The 16,662-nt window shown below is 41.4% G+C and overlaps 2 protein-coding genes and 1 long non-coding RNA gene across 4 annotated transcripts in view; 1 reads left to right on the top strand and 2 right to left on the bottom strand.

Moving 5' to 3' along the window:
• LOC146501351 (uncharacterized) overlaps positions 1-16,662 on the top strand; it is a 191,311-nt gene that overhangs the window by 85,419 nt on the left and 89,230 nt on the right. The gene's annotated exons all lie outside the window — the stretch shown is intronic.
• On the bottom strand, positions 284-4,419 carry LOC146501354 (uncharacterized). The gene has a single exon (XM_085133691.1). It carries the CDS (start codon positions 2,383-2,385, stop codon positions 904-906), a length of 1,482 nt encoding a protein of 493 aa, XP_084989817.1. The 5' UTR covers positions 2,386-4,419; the 3' UTR covers positions 284-903.
• plcb4b (phospholipase C, beta 4b) overlaps positions 6,255-16,662 on the bottom strand; it is a 74,329-nt gene continuing 63,921 nt past the window's right edge. The window contains exons 28-40 of one of the 2 annotated variants that reach the window (XM_085133670.1): positions 16,266-16,470; positions 15,543-15,631; positions 15,273-15,429; positions 15,133-15,182; positions 13,727-13,792; positions 12,809-12,924; positions 10,390-10,465; positions 10,112-10,287; positions 9,864-9,965; positions 9,708-9,765; positions 9,253-9,339; positions 7,734-7,770; positions 6,255-7,023 (exon numbers count right to left, since the gene is read on the bottom strand). In XM_085133670.1, coding sequence (XP_084989796.1) covers positions 6,947-7,023; positions 7,734-7,770; positions 9,253-9,339; positions 9,708-9,765; positions 9,864-9,965; positions 10,112-10,287; positions 10,390-10,465; positions 12,809-12,924; positions 13,727-13,792; positions 15,133-15,182; positions 15,273-15,429; positions 15,543-15,631; positions 16,266-16,470 — 1,296 coding nt within the window. In that variant the 3' untranslated portion in view covers positions 6,255-6,946. The remainder of the gene's footprint in view (positions 7,024-7,733; positions 7,771-9,252; positions 9,340-9,707; positions 9,766-9,863; positions 9,966-10,111; positions 10,288-10,389; positions 10,466-12,808; positions 12,925-13,726; positions 13,793-15,132; positions 15,183-15,272; positions 15,430-15,542; positions 15,632-16,265; positions 16,471-16,662) is intronic. The other variant, XM_085133672.1, reaches the window with a different exon arrangement.

The following is a 16,662-nucleotide window of genomic DNA, read 5'->3' as shown; positions in this document are numbered from 1 at the left end:
TTAAGTTAAAAATGATCGCGGCATGCAGTGTCAGTTATTCCCGCAGTGCTGTGGTATCCATGTCTGTGGTAAAGCGACTGCAGGTTGGGGTTGAAATGATGGATGTCTGGAGGGAAACACCGACAAAACCTCTCCCCCTCCTCCCTCTCTCACTATCTCAAACTCCACTTGTGCAAGGTTGAAGCCAAGTGCGTTTGAGAGCGAGAGCTACAAAACGCCCATAATGAGATTTTCACTCTTTCTCTGCCAAAATAAGGGGTGTGAACCCGGCACCGGAATCAGTACAGCACTTAGCTTTCTCTAACTTTACACAAGGATGATTTTGAACCCAAGATCAGAGAAAAGTCTGCGCTTATTGACCTTTTGGAATTAGGGCAAAGTGTGAATAAATGTTTTATGTAACACTCACTACCACAAGCCTTATCGAGGGTAGATGCTACACAGACGCACACGCATCAGGTTTAGACTTTATTTGATGTTAAGGTGTACTGGAAGATACAGAAAAATCTCACAGCACAACAAGCTTATGCTATACATAAATAATACATATTGTGTATGGCACATTACCTCTTCACCTTTGATGAACACTCCACCTACTCCAAAGGGAGTGGCATATAACACCGGACAAAGTTCCAACCATACACTGACACTACAGCATGCACAGTCGTAAGGCTGCGAGGTACTACGCAAACAGTTTGATTCATTAGTACTGACCGGATCTTTAAATATGGGTGTAAATGTAAAACTTTAGTAGCATGGATTTATTGTTTCCACTCCAAACGGAGTAGAACAAAGATGAATGCGTTCTGGTAACTCTCAGGGAAATTACCGGAGTTTTGAAAGTCATGTCTAAACGATCTTTGTGGGAATCCGTTCTTAAAGTAACGCGGGCAAACACGCTTTTTAAGCGTTTGTTTTCCTCAGATGAAAGTCAAACTCGCACTTGACGGAGCTGATGCTGTCGATGCTGGCTTTGCTGTCGACCTGGGGATGTTTTTTAACAGCCTGTGGAAAAGTTTCCGATCGCGGAATCCGCATTGAAAATGCCGTCGGATCCTGTTCCAGCTCTTTCGCGTCCTTTTCGAACTCCGGGGAAGTAAAGCGGCGCAACATTTTGTTGCTCAATACAGAGAAAGTCGCGGCTGCAGATGAGGCAGTCGGTGCCTGGGGAGGTTCAGCCTTGCCGGGAGATCTTTCGCGCCTCCTCACGGTTCTAGATTTACGCAAAGGGACCAGAGTGCGCTCAGGAGGTGCGGGGCTGAGCATGCTGGTTGGCAGACTGCACCTTTTCTTATAATAGCTGTCGGGAAATCTGTGTAGACCGAAGTCTAACATTTTGGTTCGTTCTGTTGCCAACTCATTCTCACTTTTGTTGGAAAGAATGGGGGTCATTAAAATGCCCAGAGCGGAGGGCGCGCTGGGTCTGTGGCTGTTTCTGTTGGGCCGAGGCGAGAACAGTGTGGATCTTTGAGCCTCACAGCCCATCGTTAGAGGGGGGAGGGGGTCATCTGAGGTGGTCGGCCTTCCCTCGGTTTTCGGATGCTTAAGGTTAGTAGAAATACAAGGACGGGGTGCAGGGGTCGAGACTTCAGAGAGGACCAGATAAGGTGGAGGCGAGGAGGCGCCATCGTTCTCCGTTTCAAACTCCTCTATCGAGTTCATGGACGGCAACCCGCTCCGCTTTATCCGCGGGATTGGCTGCCGGGTGCAGTTTGGAGCCAATAGGCAATGAGCATGATTACACGCTCGGAGGACCTCCAGTCTGTCTGCTAAATGTCCAACCTTCTTCTCCAGCTCGCCGGGTCGCAGCTGCGCACTTCCACGAGCGCCTCCGTCCTCGCGGCCCTTTTTGGAATTGTTGGTGAGAGCGCAGATGCATTCAGTGTGACCAAGAAACTTTGCCACTCCAATAGCAGAGTTGCCAACTTTGTTTTGTCGGTCTATCTGAAGACCCAGCCTCTTGAACGCCCTCACCAAAAACCCGACAATGTGCGCGTGACCTGCCACCGCGGCGTACATGAGCGCTGTGTTTCCCCACGAGTCTACAATATCCGGATCCGCGCTGTTTCGGACCAGGATCTTCACCGCGTCCAGGTGTCCCTGCTCACAGGCGTGACTGAGCGCTGTGCGCCCGTTTCCGTCGCGGCAGTTGACGCTGGCGCCTCTGTGCAGCAGGAGCTCTGCAAACTTACACCGAGCCTGGGCATCGGGCAGCAAGACAGAGGAGATGAGGGGAGTCTGTTCGCCCTCCGTTTTGGAGTCCACGATTTCCCCATCCAGCGCATCCAGAACAAACCGGGCCAGGTGGACTTTATCCTTGGAGATCGCATCCAGGAGGATCTTGGTGCCTGTTTTCCCGTTAGACTTCCCGGGAGCTTTTAGCATGTTTATTAGAAGATTATTATCCAATAAGTTTATTAAAATTTATTTTCGAAAACTCATCTTTCTATTAGTAGAGCAGGTTTGGAAAACCTCTTTTCCCCCCAACGATTGCTGACAAACAAAGCCTCCACCCTAATTTTATAGTGAAAGGGAAGCTACGGAGGAGTTGCCGGGCAACGCAAACATAATTAGCCTACCACGCTTTGTTCTTCTTTTCTAATGGAAATACTTTGTTTACAATGACATAAAAAAGAGCGTCAGCACTGGAGCCGCCTGTGTTCAAGAGAGGAGCTGGCTTATCAATTCACTTGTTGAATGTGATGAGACGGCAGTGGTTATTATGTTGGGGGGGGGGGGGGTGCGTGGGTGGTGTGCTCGTGCCCTACAGTGTGCTTTAGAACACAATTATCAAATCAGAGAAGATGAATAATCCACATTACAGCCGGGAGAGTATATGGTAGCATCTGAATGAATCACATTTTCAGTGACATCATTGGTGCAGCTTAACTACAAAACTGGCAGCACGATGTTTCAGCATTCCAACTAACAAAACATGCTTACCTCACACCCCTGCTACACGTCTTCCTCTGGCCTGCAGTGTTTTCTACTATCCTCGATTGTTTTTGTGCATGTTTCTCATGTAAAACTTTAAAAAAAAAAAAAGCTAAGCAAACAAAAGAAACTATTTTCTTTTAGTTTTACTATGACTGTGCAGAAAGACTGGAGGGCTGGTGGTGGTGATAGTGTGACAGCATGTAAACATTTATGGTGCCCTCCTCAGATGAGCTGCACAAATGACTGCATGGTTGGGAGAAAATTTATTTATTTAGGTTTGGGTAACTTGGGCACAATATTATTAGTGCTGTGTAATACTGTAAATTTAGGTATCAATCCAAAAACCAGGTAAATACAGGACCAGCGTTGCTGACGTCAATAATATTTTTAACTTATAAAGGCAGCTTATGTAGGTGAGAGCAGTGTGTCGTAACTTATGAGGAATCCACATCAATTTCCAAATTCTGAACATTAATGACACTAAATCCCTGCACTTTTTACTTTTTACTTTAGTTAATACAACAAAACACACCTTTCAGATTTTCATGTATTTTAAAACTGGAGCCCTGCAATGTAAATGTGCCCATCTTTAAAGCACTTTAGTTTTTAATGTGTTAATAATAAATAAAAAAGGCTTGATTTAGCAAAAACAGGTTCAGGCATTTTTCCTAATGAATGTTTGAGGTAATTTTTCATTCCACCAAAAAGAAGATAGTGTCAATACCAACGCAGGTATTAGTATTGGATTCATACTAGTATCGATCCTATCGATATTTGAATCAATGCACTTTTATGTATACACTTTGGGTACTGCAAGGAAAAAGCTATTTAGTTCTTTTATATTCAAGCCCAGGCAGACAACTCTACAGCTAATATTTTGAAAACCAGGCAAACGTAATGTCTTTATATTTATACTTTCCTAGTCTAACAGACTACTCAAAGTAGCTTTAAGTAGCAAATCACAATTAACTATTCTGCTTTATCTACCTCACATCTACTATCACTTTAGAATCACTACTTATTCTAACATGCATGGCTTTGAAGGAAATCTGTGCACATAAAGGAAACACAGGGAAAACATGCTAATCTCACTCAGCCAGCATTTGAGCCAGGAACCTTCTTGCTGCTGCACGGCAACAGTGTTAATCACTCTACTATTTAATTCAATGCAGTTCAAATTGTATTTATATAGTTCACAACAACTGTCACATCAAGGTGGTTAATATTGTAAGGTAAAGACTATAATATTAGAAAGTAACCCCAACAATCCCAGGGCATCCCCATGAGAAAGTCCTTGTGACAGAAGGAATGAAAAACTCCCTTTTAACAGGAACAAACCTCCAAGAGAACCAGGCTCAGTGAGCCATCTGCCCTGGGGCATTTTGGGGGGCGGTTAAGGAGAGAGCAGACGGATACATGACAAATGACACTATGGATACGTTGGATAAACAGAAGTACACGCCTGGGGAAATGTACATGGTTTTAGCAGTACTGTACTTTCAGAAAAAATCTTTTTTCCCCAATTGGAAATATTTTATTTCCCTCAAATTCAACAAGGTTAGGTCAAACACAAAGAGTACGTTCTGAGGAAAACACAAATGAGCCACGTAATTATGTCCCATTTTACACCTGGATTTATTGAGACACATACTATAAAACAGTATTAAAGGAGCTGGATAACAACAGTATTTTCATTGCTATAAGTTCAACAGTACAATATAAATACAAAAACACGCACAGAATGTCTGTCGACAAGCTACAATTCAAATAGAAAATAAAGGAGATACAGTAGAAACTGAGGAAATGAAATCAGTGATGTTGCTCTGCAAAAATAATCTGCTTTTTTGACAAACTCGAGAGCCAAACGTTACATGTAAATCACACAACAGAAACATTCAACTAGTGCAAAAAAGCTTCTAACATAATCATCTTAAACTACACATTATCTAATATATAATATATATTCATTTATTTATATATACTTTCATATAAATAACCCCTTAATTTGGCATTTTATCATTCATAAAATAATTTAAACATCCTAACAGACACTGAGTGGCACATTTGAAAGCGATGGAATAAAATTTAAAAGCACTTTTACTCATTTATCTCTACACTAGATATGTGGTGAGAGCTTTATATCGTGTTGTGTGGTGCAGTATAAGGGCAGACTGGAAAACAAGAAAAGAAAGAGAACAAACTCCAAAAAACAAAACAAAACAATAGTTGATCATTTTCCCCTCACCCAGCAGACCCACTCAATCCCCAAGCCCTTAAATGGCAGAACACAACTGGTCCAAAAGTAAATTAAACTACATACATTCCAGTATATACAAGAATATCCCGTCTACCCTTTACATAGAACACAGCAGAATAAAACGGGGAAAAAAACAAACAAACAAAACTTTTTAAAAAAGGCCAAAATACCCATAGGTGCCTTTATCCTTAATGTTTTTATATCATTACATGACTTTTTTGTCAGTTTAGTCAATGTTAGTGTTACATTAGAACAGTACTGCACATCACACTTTTAATTCTCTGCAGAGGCATCAGGGCACAGTACCACCGCCTCCAACATCACCTCTGTAACATCATTAGGAAGGGAACCTGCTGTAGACAGGAGTGAACACCAGAGACTTTTACGAATCTGTTATTCGGTCCACCCTCCTATAGCCAGAGCAGGACAGGGAAACTGCGAGGTTTACAAGCTGAGGGTGCTCAGGTGCAGTCAAGAATCTATAAAGGGAGCACTAGCATTCAACAATGCTGTAATAATGACAAGACAAAGAGATGCCTGCCAGCCAAAGTCCGATAGAGGAACGGGCGACAGCAAGTGTGGAATACCGTTTACTGTTACAGCTATGAGGGAATTATCTTGTTTGCATAGTGTACGTAGTGTTTTTGGCCTTAAACTCAGAGTACCAAAAGTATTGCAGTTTAAACTGTACTCATGGAAACGAGTAAAATACATGTAAATGTAATTTCCAAGTGCAAAAGAAGCACAGCTATTAAACCATCTTATGAGTACCTAAAATTAAAGTAAGTGAAACAAAAAAATTTGATTGAGGGATTAGCATGTATTCCCTGTGATCCCTTTATAGTATTCTGACTCAGCGTGACAATAAACCTTTTTTATAGTCATCAAAAAGTCAATAACATGTCTTTGTGATAAGGTGGAGGATTGTGTAGCATGGAGGGAGAAAGGGGGTGGGTGTTGCCACTCTTAATACAACAATTTTATTTTTTTAAAAATACATTCTTACTGAAAACAGAAAGCCTACAGTAGTGCACCGCTACATGTTCCGTGTTTTTGTTAGTTTTTCTTCTCTTTTTCTTTTTTTTTCTTTTTTAACTTTTTTTGACAGCCTATCAGATACAAAGTGCTCAGGACACGACTGGTGTAGCATACAGTGTATTTCTCATACAGTTGATTCATTTGTGCTGAAATGACATTAAATCTTATACATACTCTTCATCCCTCTGTGTCTGCAGCGGTTCATTGGATACTGCTTTTTTTTTTTCTTCTCAAAAATGGTCAAATTGGGAACAGAACCTGTTTATGTGACCTGTCATAAGCCGGCGTGTGTGTGTGAGGAATTTGGTGTATGTGTGCTTGTGCTAAGTACTGCTAATAGCTGAAGAGAACATACGATGTGATGGCAACAGAGAATTTAGATACACTAGAGGAGACGACGTATTTTCCTGTGTGTTCTCCGAGGTAACGTTTCCTGTCTCGATAAGTGGTTAATCCCCCCTGACAAACGGTGATAAGCACCAATGGCTCAGTGGTATAAAGATAGTGGTTGGCGAGCACACGATGCATGGCTGAGTGAACAGAGCAAAAGAAGAGGTGTAGGGCCGGGGCTGCTGTGTGTCTGCGCGAACATAAATAAAACACAAAGTGATGTAGGAAGGTTTTCATCTCTGGACTGTAGAGGGCTTTCTGTGGAGTGTTTTCTGCACCTTCTTGTGTGTTTGAGTGTACAAGTGTGAATGTGTCTTCCCAGTCTCAGCCGCTCACACCACTGTGGCAGGTCTGCGGTCCATCTCCTCCTCCAACTTCACCATCTGCTGCATGTCCTTCGTCTTGGAAGAGATGGAAGACAGTTAAGACAGGCAGACACAGACATCTTCTTTTAATGTGTGCAAGTGGACGATTTTGTAGTGGATTTGTACAACTTTTGTGATCAATTTTTAGTAAACAATTTCTCAGTATGAGCTTCAGATTTCAGGATTCTGTTGGGTGTATCTCTGAATTGCTTGGCAGGTAATAAAGCCACATGCTTAGTTGGAGTAATTGTTGCCTCAGTGGGACACAGTGACATACTATGAAAGTAAATGATTATGAGCTGGAGTAGAAGCACAGAGGAGCAGGTTGTGAGCTGGCTGTTTTTGCTTAGTAATAGCTGGTGAGTCATGGTGATAAATGACTTGAGCTGCTAGTTGGCACTCCTGACAGCGCGAGAGCTGCAGACTAAAAATGTGGGAGTGGAATTTCATCATACAGAGGAAAGAAACACTTTCTATTTCAAACTGTGCAAATCTCTTCAAAGACAGGCCTGTCGTGTACTATTCCCCTGCTGTACTCAGGGCTGAGTCACTTAAGTAGATCATTATAGCAATCATTTAGATAGCAGACAAGTCAAGACTTAAACAGGCTCGGTGAAAAACTGAGGCAATGAAAATGTGACTAAGAGGTAGGAGGAAAAGACGTGAAAGGAAACACGACCACTGAATGATGCAGTGACAGAAAGGTGATGTCAGAGGTAGAGATGAGGGGAGATGGCGATGCCTACCTTGAACCTGTTTGTTTGCATGGTGTGATTTCAAAAGCTGTGCCGGAAGAAGCAAATCAAATTAAAAGAAAGGAAAATGTGCATACATGTGAAACATGTACAGGTACTATGACAGATGGTAAAATAAAATGCAAAAATGGGGACATGATGACGTAAACCGTACTTTCTTCTATTTGTAATGTCGGGAAAAAAAGACACTGATATTATAATCTGGCTTTTTTGTTTGTTTGTTTGTTTCATTTCAGCAGTTTTGTTTATCTTTAGTAATTCAGGGCAATTCTGATCCTAACTTTGGGGATAAATTCTTGCATAAATAATAATTATATCACAAGCAATAACAACAGCAGTCGATATGTCAGTGAAGGAAGTACAGTTGTGTTTAGAAGTTTACAAACCCTCATCATGAGCATTAAAAGTATTTGTTTGACAGCACTCACTGGATTTACCAATATGCAGAACAATGGGAAAGTCCAGTGAACTCAGTAAAGATCTAAGAAAGAAATCTGTAGATTCACACTAGTTAGGAAAGTCCCTCTGAGCCATTTCTGAGCAACTGCAGGTTCCAGGATCAGTAATCACTTCAAACAACTGTATACAAGTACAAGTTATTCAGATGTGTCAAATAGGTCTGGAAAAAGACCCAAACTGTCACCGTCAAATGAAAAGATGTTGGTTAGGATGTTCAAGAGCAATCCAGTAATTACAGATTCTGAAGTCAGCAGTGAATTAGAAACTACTCGACAAAAATTTGCAGCTGCCCACATGGATAAGCCAAATACCATGAGGAGAAAAGCCTTATAATAAAATGAGACACAAGACTGAGCTATTTGGCCACAATGTCAGGAAGTATGTTTCGAGGAGTAAAGGTGAGACTTTCAAACCAAAGAACACTGTACCAGCTGTCATGGTGGTGGCAGCATCATGCTCTGGAGCTGTTTTGCTGCCAGTGGCACTGGTACATTACACAAAGTGGATGGAATATTGAAGAAGAGTGACTACCTCCAAATTCTTAAATTTCACCTCAAATCAACAGCTAGATAGTTGAAAGTTGGGCACAACTAGTGGTGCCCAACTTCCCAACAGGAAAATGATCCTAAACTGGTTACAGTGCTGGAGGAATATATACACAGAGGACTGGAATGTGAGTGTCCAACTCTGAAATTCAGAGAAATTATCTCCACTAAAGATACATGCTTTACATTCATTCTACCCTGGAAAAAGTTAAAAGCCTGAAATTACGATGACAGTCATGCCCATGATGAGGGAATGTAAACTTATGACAAACGTATCTAGAACATTTAACCCAAAGCTTGAGTGTCATTTATACTTTCTAAGCCGGTAAAGCAAGAAGCTCCTTAAACTGAGGAATGTTCTGATATGAGCAGGATATGGTCCAATACTAAATGCTGGGTTTAAACAACAATGTTAACAGCTTAGATAGGTGACAGCAATCACAGTTACTGCTATCTAGATCAATTTACACTGTAGTGGCAGTAAAAGGTAATTTCCTTCTATGTACCTGCTCATTGAACTTCTCCAGTTTCTCCAGCTGCTCTCTCTGGTTTTTCTCTAGCTGCTCCATCTCCTTCTGATGCTTCATAGCCAGCTGCAGAAACATGGAGACAAAGGCAATAAACTAATATGTTTTAGTAGGGGGAGTCATTTGTAATGTTTGCAGCCATCTAAGCATTTGATTCAAGATCATTATGCAACACTGGGTTGTAAAACAAAATTCTGATGTTGTCACAAACAAGAATGACTTAGGCTGTCTCAGCCTGAGGAAAGAAACTACTCTGAGGTTGAGCGCTGCAGGAGCAACAACGTCTTTATCACTTGCTCAATGGCAGCAGGGTGAACAGACTGAGGGATATTACACTTTGTATTTAAATTCCAACAATGTTAATCCAGTGCACAGGCTAAAGGAATAATGATTGAAGTGCTCTTCAGCTGAGGAATAAAAAATAAACATCCTACCCTCTTCCTCTCATCCAGGAACTTCTTGGTGTTGCTGCTGTTTAGCTCCCGCACTCTCCTTCAGAGCGGAACAAAACCATCACAACATGAAGTTACAATGAGCGCTTAAGAGCCCCAAAACAACGACTGAACGATTACATCACGCGTGTGACCCACCTCTCTCGCTCTGCCTTATTTTTGATAGTCTTGTCCTGGCTGATGGCTTTACTGTTTTCCATGGACATCTTAGCCTGGTTGGCACGCATCTCTTTGCTCTGCCTGCATTGTGGAACAAGCAGCTGCATATAAGTTGTCTGCATCCAATTTTTGGCAATAAAATCTCAGAGTAGCTGCCCCAAACAATCATGTCTGATCACTCGCAGTAATCCATCCCTGTGTGTGAGCAAGCTGTGCGGGTCTCTCACCTTTCATGAATGAGTTTGAGCTGCATGGTCTGCTGCTCCTGGACAGTGGCCAAGAGCTTCTTGAGGTGTTCACACTGCTGGGTGACGTGGCTGTCCTTCATCTCCTGCTCCTCACTGCTGTGACTACTGATTAGCTCTGACCACTCTTTGGTGTGCTGTGCTGTGATGTCCTTTACCTGCATGCGAACACACGAGCGCATTAATAACTCACAGCTAAGATACTTGTCATCCTCACAGCTAATAATAGCTTTGTGGAAAGAGCGTTGGCTGTAAGTTACCTTGGTTTTATGATCAGCAACTAGCGTTTGAATCTTATCTTCTGTCTCCTTCTTCAGCTCTTGGCAGTTGTTTTCACTGTAAGGAACCCACATGTTCAAGTGGACAAGAGAGGTTTAGTTGAATTGATCTTAAGGAATGGAGTCAAGAGGTGTGGGCAAAGTTAGGTATGTCTTTGATTTGTCTCTGTGAATAAATGGTTATTTGCAAAGCTTCATATCACACTGGGAGCTTTATAGAAGCAGTGTCAAGTCTTGCACGGGGACTTCCTGTCCTCTTCGTGTGCTCTGTGCAGTTTGACACAGCTAATATTATTTTTTGAGCTCTAGTCTCCTTTCAGGCCAGGATAGACGAATGTCACCGAGCAGTGACTAAGTTTGTGGTAAAAGGCTTGAACCCATTTGCCACAGCAGATGCCCCCGATTTTTGGTAAGTGAATGTGTTTAATTGTAGGCAGGGACATTACTGGATATTCTTGTGTAATTGCTACAGAATAATTTATGTTATACTTTGTTATTGCTACAGAAGAATATTTATTTTATTATTTTACATTTACAATTTTTTTTCCTGGGGACCCTGTGACACCCCATTGAAGAGACATAGGCTGTGGATCTCTTAAGATCTCACTGTTGGGTTTGTAAGGCCATGTTACTCCTAAATTTCTATCTTGTTCAAAGAGAAGATATAAAACAAAGTTCTAAGCTAATCGAACTTAGTGTTCTCCTTTTTTTAAAAAAAAGAATCGATAAAGAATCAAATCGTTAAACAGAATCGAAAATGGAATCGGAATCGTGAAAATCTTATCAATACCCATCCCTACTCTGGAAACTAGAAATGAACTCAGTAACAGCTTTAATGGTCTACAGCAAGCCTATTCAAATGGCGGCCCGCGGGCCAAATGCGGCCCAGAAGCAACCTGCGAGTGGCCCTGCCTGTGGTTCTGGCAGAAACACAGAGAAAACGCAAAAAATTAATTCATTAATTAATTTAAAAAAATTTAAAATTCCTACAGCGTAGTGTAGACTATGAATGCAACACTCCTAGTAGCCTAGCAATATTTAACCCACAATGCACCGTGATGTAAACATATTAAACAATCATCGTAATATATGATGCGACAACAGCACGTCTTTCACACTCCAAAAGCACAAAATTGACAATGAAAACTGTCGGTTTAACCCTGCCTGGACTTACAAATACTTATTCATTTTACCGAGTTTAATAATCTTACAACCGGAGTTGTACTACCACGGTGAGGGTCCTGTACAGCCCAAGAGACAGCAGCATCTTCCCTTCGTGTTTGCTTCTTGGCGAAGAAGAAAAGGCCTTTCACAGATTCTGAAACAGTGAAATACTGCATGCTGGCCGTGGTGGATGCGGTGAAAAGTGATGAAAAAATTAAAGTAAGTGTGACATCTGCTATTAAAAACGTGCCCCTGTCAGACAGTTCAAATATTCATAGAGTTGAAGTTCTGGCGTCAGACGAGTTTGAAATGCTGTTAGATGACCCGAAGAAAACTGATGTAATATCTATAGCAGGAGATCACAGACAGAACTGATAACGCACAGTTGTGCGTATATGTCCGTTTTTTGGATGGGAAATTGCTCGCTTACTACCGTTAGAGGGACACAGCTGGCGAAATAATGTTTGAGAAGATCCCAGCTCTTTTTGAGGAAAGTGGTCTGGATATGAAGCGTGTCTGTATACTTGTGACGGATGGGGCTCCATCCATGGCAGGAAAAGTGAGTGGTCAGGGAAATATTTATTTTAATTCGAAAGGGAATTATCAAAATGTTTTTTTGTTATTATTATTATTATTATTATTTCAAATGTGCAAAAAATAGTTTAGTTATAGCTCCCTTTTTTTAAATGGACCTTTTGGTGTGCATTTGTGAGAGGTCACCAGATTTACAGGGGAAAAGAAATAAAAAAATTACTTGTTTTTCAATACAGTTGTGTGGATTTGAAATTGATCATGATCTGCTGCTTACTGGCTTCAAAAAAAATATCTGGCCCAGATAAATTCCTCGGTTTGAAAATCTGGCCCAACTAACTTCGTAGTTGAATAGCCATGGTCTACAGGGTGAAAGAGAACGAAAAAAAACATTCACTGAGCAGGAAAGAGTCAAACAATAAATACACACGAGGCAGTTAGGGAGATGGGAAACACAAGGGAACATAGCTGCAACAAATCAGGAAAACTAGACGGGTAACTTAAAACTCAACATGAAGCACACAAGACTATCAAAATAAAACTGGAACTAACACCAAGACACAGACCCAAACCTCAGAATTTGACAGAGACAAAAAGATAAACAAACATAGAGACGAGACTGACATCACAAGGGAGACACTAAAGGACAAAACACAGAGATGAGACTAATGTGTGTGTGTGTGTGTTTGCTTTTGTCTCCGCTTACCCTCGTTTCTTGATGGCTTTCTCTAGTAGCTTCTCCAGAGTTACCTTCTCCTTATCATGCAGAGACACTATCTTGTCCACCTGAGTGCAGTGAGTTTTCTGCATTGTATTTTGATCCTAGTGCAGAAAAGGGGACACGTTTATTATTTATAATTATTATTTATTATATATAAGTATTTACTTATGCCATGCAAATGCAGTTTTAACCGATATTGAAACCAATTTGGAATCAGCACAACAGGCAGCAGCAGCAACAACAACGATTATTGTTTGTAATACGCTCATATGTTGATTTTGTTGCTCCCCCTGAATAATGAACCAGCAGCTATCTTTTTTCAGCCAACAGATGGGTCTGCAGGTACTGATATACATATGTTAAGCAACAGGACTAAATTCTGTGATAATTAATCTGCATGTATGACTGAGCCAGCAGCCAATGTAAACTGTGCTGATCGCTGTTTGAAGAAAAACAGCAAATCATTATGTGTCTGGATCTATAGACACTTCTCAGTATTTTAACTTATGTGCCTTCTTTACTCCTGGGATATAATTCAAATCTCCACAAATCCCTCGCTGAGAGGAAGGGAAAAGGAAAAGCTTGCAATAAAGAAACAGTTGTATAATTTCCTGCATCTCTCTTATACAGACTTGCTTTGTGCAGCCAGGAGACACTAGAAGCAATACGACACATTAGCATACTCAGAAGCATCCTATGTACATTATGAACGGACTCTGTGTGTGTGTGTGTGTGTGTGTGTGTGTGTGTGCGTGCGTGCAGTCAGTGGTCAGTGGAAGATGAAAGGTAGAGCCGCCTCCCCTTCCACCGTTTCTGTCCCTCTGAGCATCAATAACTGTCAGGAATAAACAGCAGCTCCTTTGCATTATTAGCAGACAGGTCTGCAGTAAAACAGTCACCCACCTTTGAGTGTTTCTTCTTTAGAGTGTTGAGCTCCTTCTGCTGCTTTTTAATCAATTTAAGGTACGACTGCAGTGGGAGAGATCCATGTTTAGTCACGATGTACAATATACTAGACTCAGGCAGCATTAATAGTTGGCGTGCAGTTACATCCATGAGATAATTGCGAGTTTAATATCGGTGCAAAATCATAACTACAATAGTATTGGTTATTACCAAAAGATAACACAAAGTAGTTATTGTTTTTTAGGCCTAAACATGATACAGACAATGTCAACACCTGAAGCAAAGATTACTTCTATATAGGGCTGCCACAAACGATTATTTTGATAGTCGACTAGTCACCGATTATTTTTGCGATTAGTCGACTAATCAGATCATCATCCATTGGACATAAAAGTACAGCTTATTGCACCAGCAGCATCTGCTCTTATATAACTATCATTAGCTTACAGCTTTAAGTGTTTAAGGTATGTGCTAACTAAAAATAAAGACAAGATTATAGTTTATTAAATTTTAATGACATTTGCAGATTGTTTCGGTGAAGTTTAATAAACTCCTTGCTATCTAAAATATAACAGGACACCTGAGCATATTCTCGAGCATCTCACACTTCTGATAATCAGCTGTCTGCTTGACGTTTATTCAGCTGTGTAAAAACTCTAACTTTGATCTCAGCCAAACCGATTTACTCAGGAACAAATAAAATACTAAAAAAAAGCCAAACAATAACATTTTTAAGTTATCTAGGTGACTTATATATCATGTTTAACCTGAGTAGCAAAAGACAGCAGTGGGTTTGAAAATGATGTGCCGGGAGTCCGGTGTTCTCACGGCTCTAGTGAGCCTAGCCCCCGGCTAGCTAACGAGCTAGTGGGTAACAGAGGTCTCCGAAAACGTCGGAGCGCTTTTGAAAATATGTGGTGTCTTGATAAACTGAGCAGATATTTGAGGTTTACACAGCTACATTCTCGCCTGAAAATATGTTAAACGTTTATTTTGTGACCCAGAAAGAATAATAAGAGTAACATTAAAACTAACTAGCTGCCGCCATTGTTGGAAACTGAGCAGGGCCGCGCTATGAATTCTGGGACAGAGCTGCTTCTTCTTCGGGGTTTAACGGCAGCTGGCATCCTTGTACATGCAGTGCTGCCATCTTCTGTTTCAGTCCGTTATTACACTCTTAATTCCTACTACTTATTCCTGCGTCTTTTGGGATCTTACAAAGCTTCAAACGACGTGTCGACTATTAAATCAGTCGTGGACGATTTTGATAGTCGATGTAATCGTGACTAGTCGACTAATCGTGGCAGCTTCTATATAATTGCTCATTTTCATACATATGCCTGTACAGACTAAACTAAAGGAAACCTGCTGCTGAGCTATGTCACAGGAGTTACAACACCAACCTTCATTTGCTTTAAGTCATCAATGCTGACAGTAGGCACGAGTGCGTTATCTGAAACAGCAGTGGAAACAAATGTTATTCTGTGTTTACATAGTTCGCATACAGCATGTTTAATATGTCTGTCTTTACGTCAGCGTATACCCTTCTTGGCTTCGGTCGTGTTATTTTGGGCAGCGTTAGAAGTCTGGGCCATGTCTGAGCTGGCTTGCGGTGTCACACTGGTTTTCACGGTGTCACCTTTACCCTTCCCTTTCTTGTCGTTTTTTGAGCTTCCGCTGGGAACATCTGCTATGTCGTTCTACAAAGGAAAAGAGACGCATTCATTCAAACTGACTGCATCCTTTCAGTCAGATACATGCGATCAGACCAGTTTTGGAGTCGTATGGGCGTCGCTTCCAAACACATGTGTACCGTGTCAATTCCCAGTGCTTTCATCTGGTCAGCTCTCTTCTCTGCTATAGTCAAAAACTTCTTTGGGTCTGATAGAGCATCCACAATAGCTGAAACACAAAGAGATGTAGAAGATTTCGTCATGAGCCTGGTGGGCTGAATGAATAACCCGACGCTGAAATGTGTCATTCATGCAAACTTTGTATGACACAGCTTTGCGTTCCTGTCTACGTTCTGAGAAAGTCTCCTTATCAAATCTGAAATCATCTTCACGTCTTGTTTAAATAACCGTTACTAGGGAACAGGATCTTATTTTCAGCTCTTGGTGAAGAGCTGCTTGAGTAGGAAAGTGATAGCGACAGATCTTGCAGAATAACCACTAATGGTTACAGTAATGATTCCTCAGTGCGAGCCCGTTGGCTTTATTTAATGACAACTCCAATTGTCCTGCTCATTTGTATGCTCGTGCCTGTTCGAAACCATTACTGCAGAGTCACTGTCATCATCATTTGTGCCACGCCATTACTGTGAATGTTAAAACTAAGGCAGAGAAAAGGCGAGCGGGAGAGTTTTCTTGCTTTCCTTTCTCCTCTCCTCTCCCTGCAGGCTACAGCAGCTGCTTTATTATACTGCTCTCAGAATACTTATGGCGGATATTAAAGGTTATCTATACAAAACAAACTTATAGTTTATATCCAGTAATATAAAGTACATTAAGTGCTGCGATTTGTGTGTTTCCCTCACCTCCGAAGCCGTCGGGCACGTAGGTCTTGAGGATGATTTGGCAGAAGACGGTGGGCAACGACAGCGGCTTGTTGCCTTCGTTTCTCAGAGAGATGTGGCGGTAGCCAGCCTGCAGGCCGTCAAGAGGCAGGATGCGCTGCCCAATCAGCTTATTGTTGTCGTCGTAGACTGCGATGCGCAGCACGGCCAGGTCTGGTAAGATCACCTAGAAGGAAGGCATGAAGGGAAACAGTGGGTAAGAGGGAGGAGTAACCGCACTGAAAAAAAGGAAAAAGAAACGTCGCCATTAGTTCTGCCGAAATTTTGGAAGTCTACTGAGCTCATTCTGCTCTGATAATGTTTAAAAAGATAAATATTTGCCAGACAAAGCAGTAAAAGAAAGCAGCATCATTAAAGG

The sequence above is a fragment of the Neolamprologus multifasciatus genome, chromosome 15 (genome assembly GCF_963576455.1).
Source record: "Neolamprologus multifasciatus chromosome 15, fNeoMul1.2, whole genome shotgun sequence".
Taxonomy (NCBI): domain Eukaryota; kingdom Metazoa; phylum Chordata; class Actinopteri; order Cichliformes; family Cichlidae; genus Neolamprologus; species Neolamprologus multifasciatus.
This window is presented reverse-complemented; position numbering and strand designations above follow the sequence as displayed.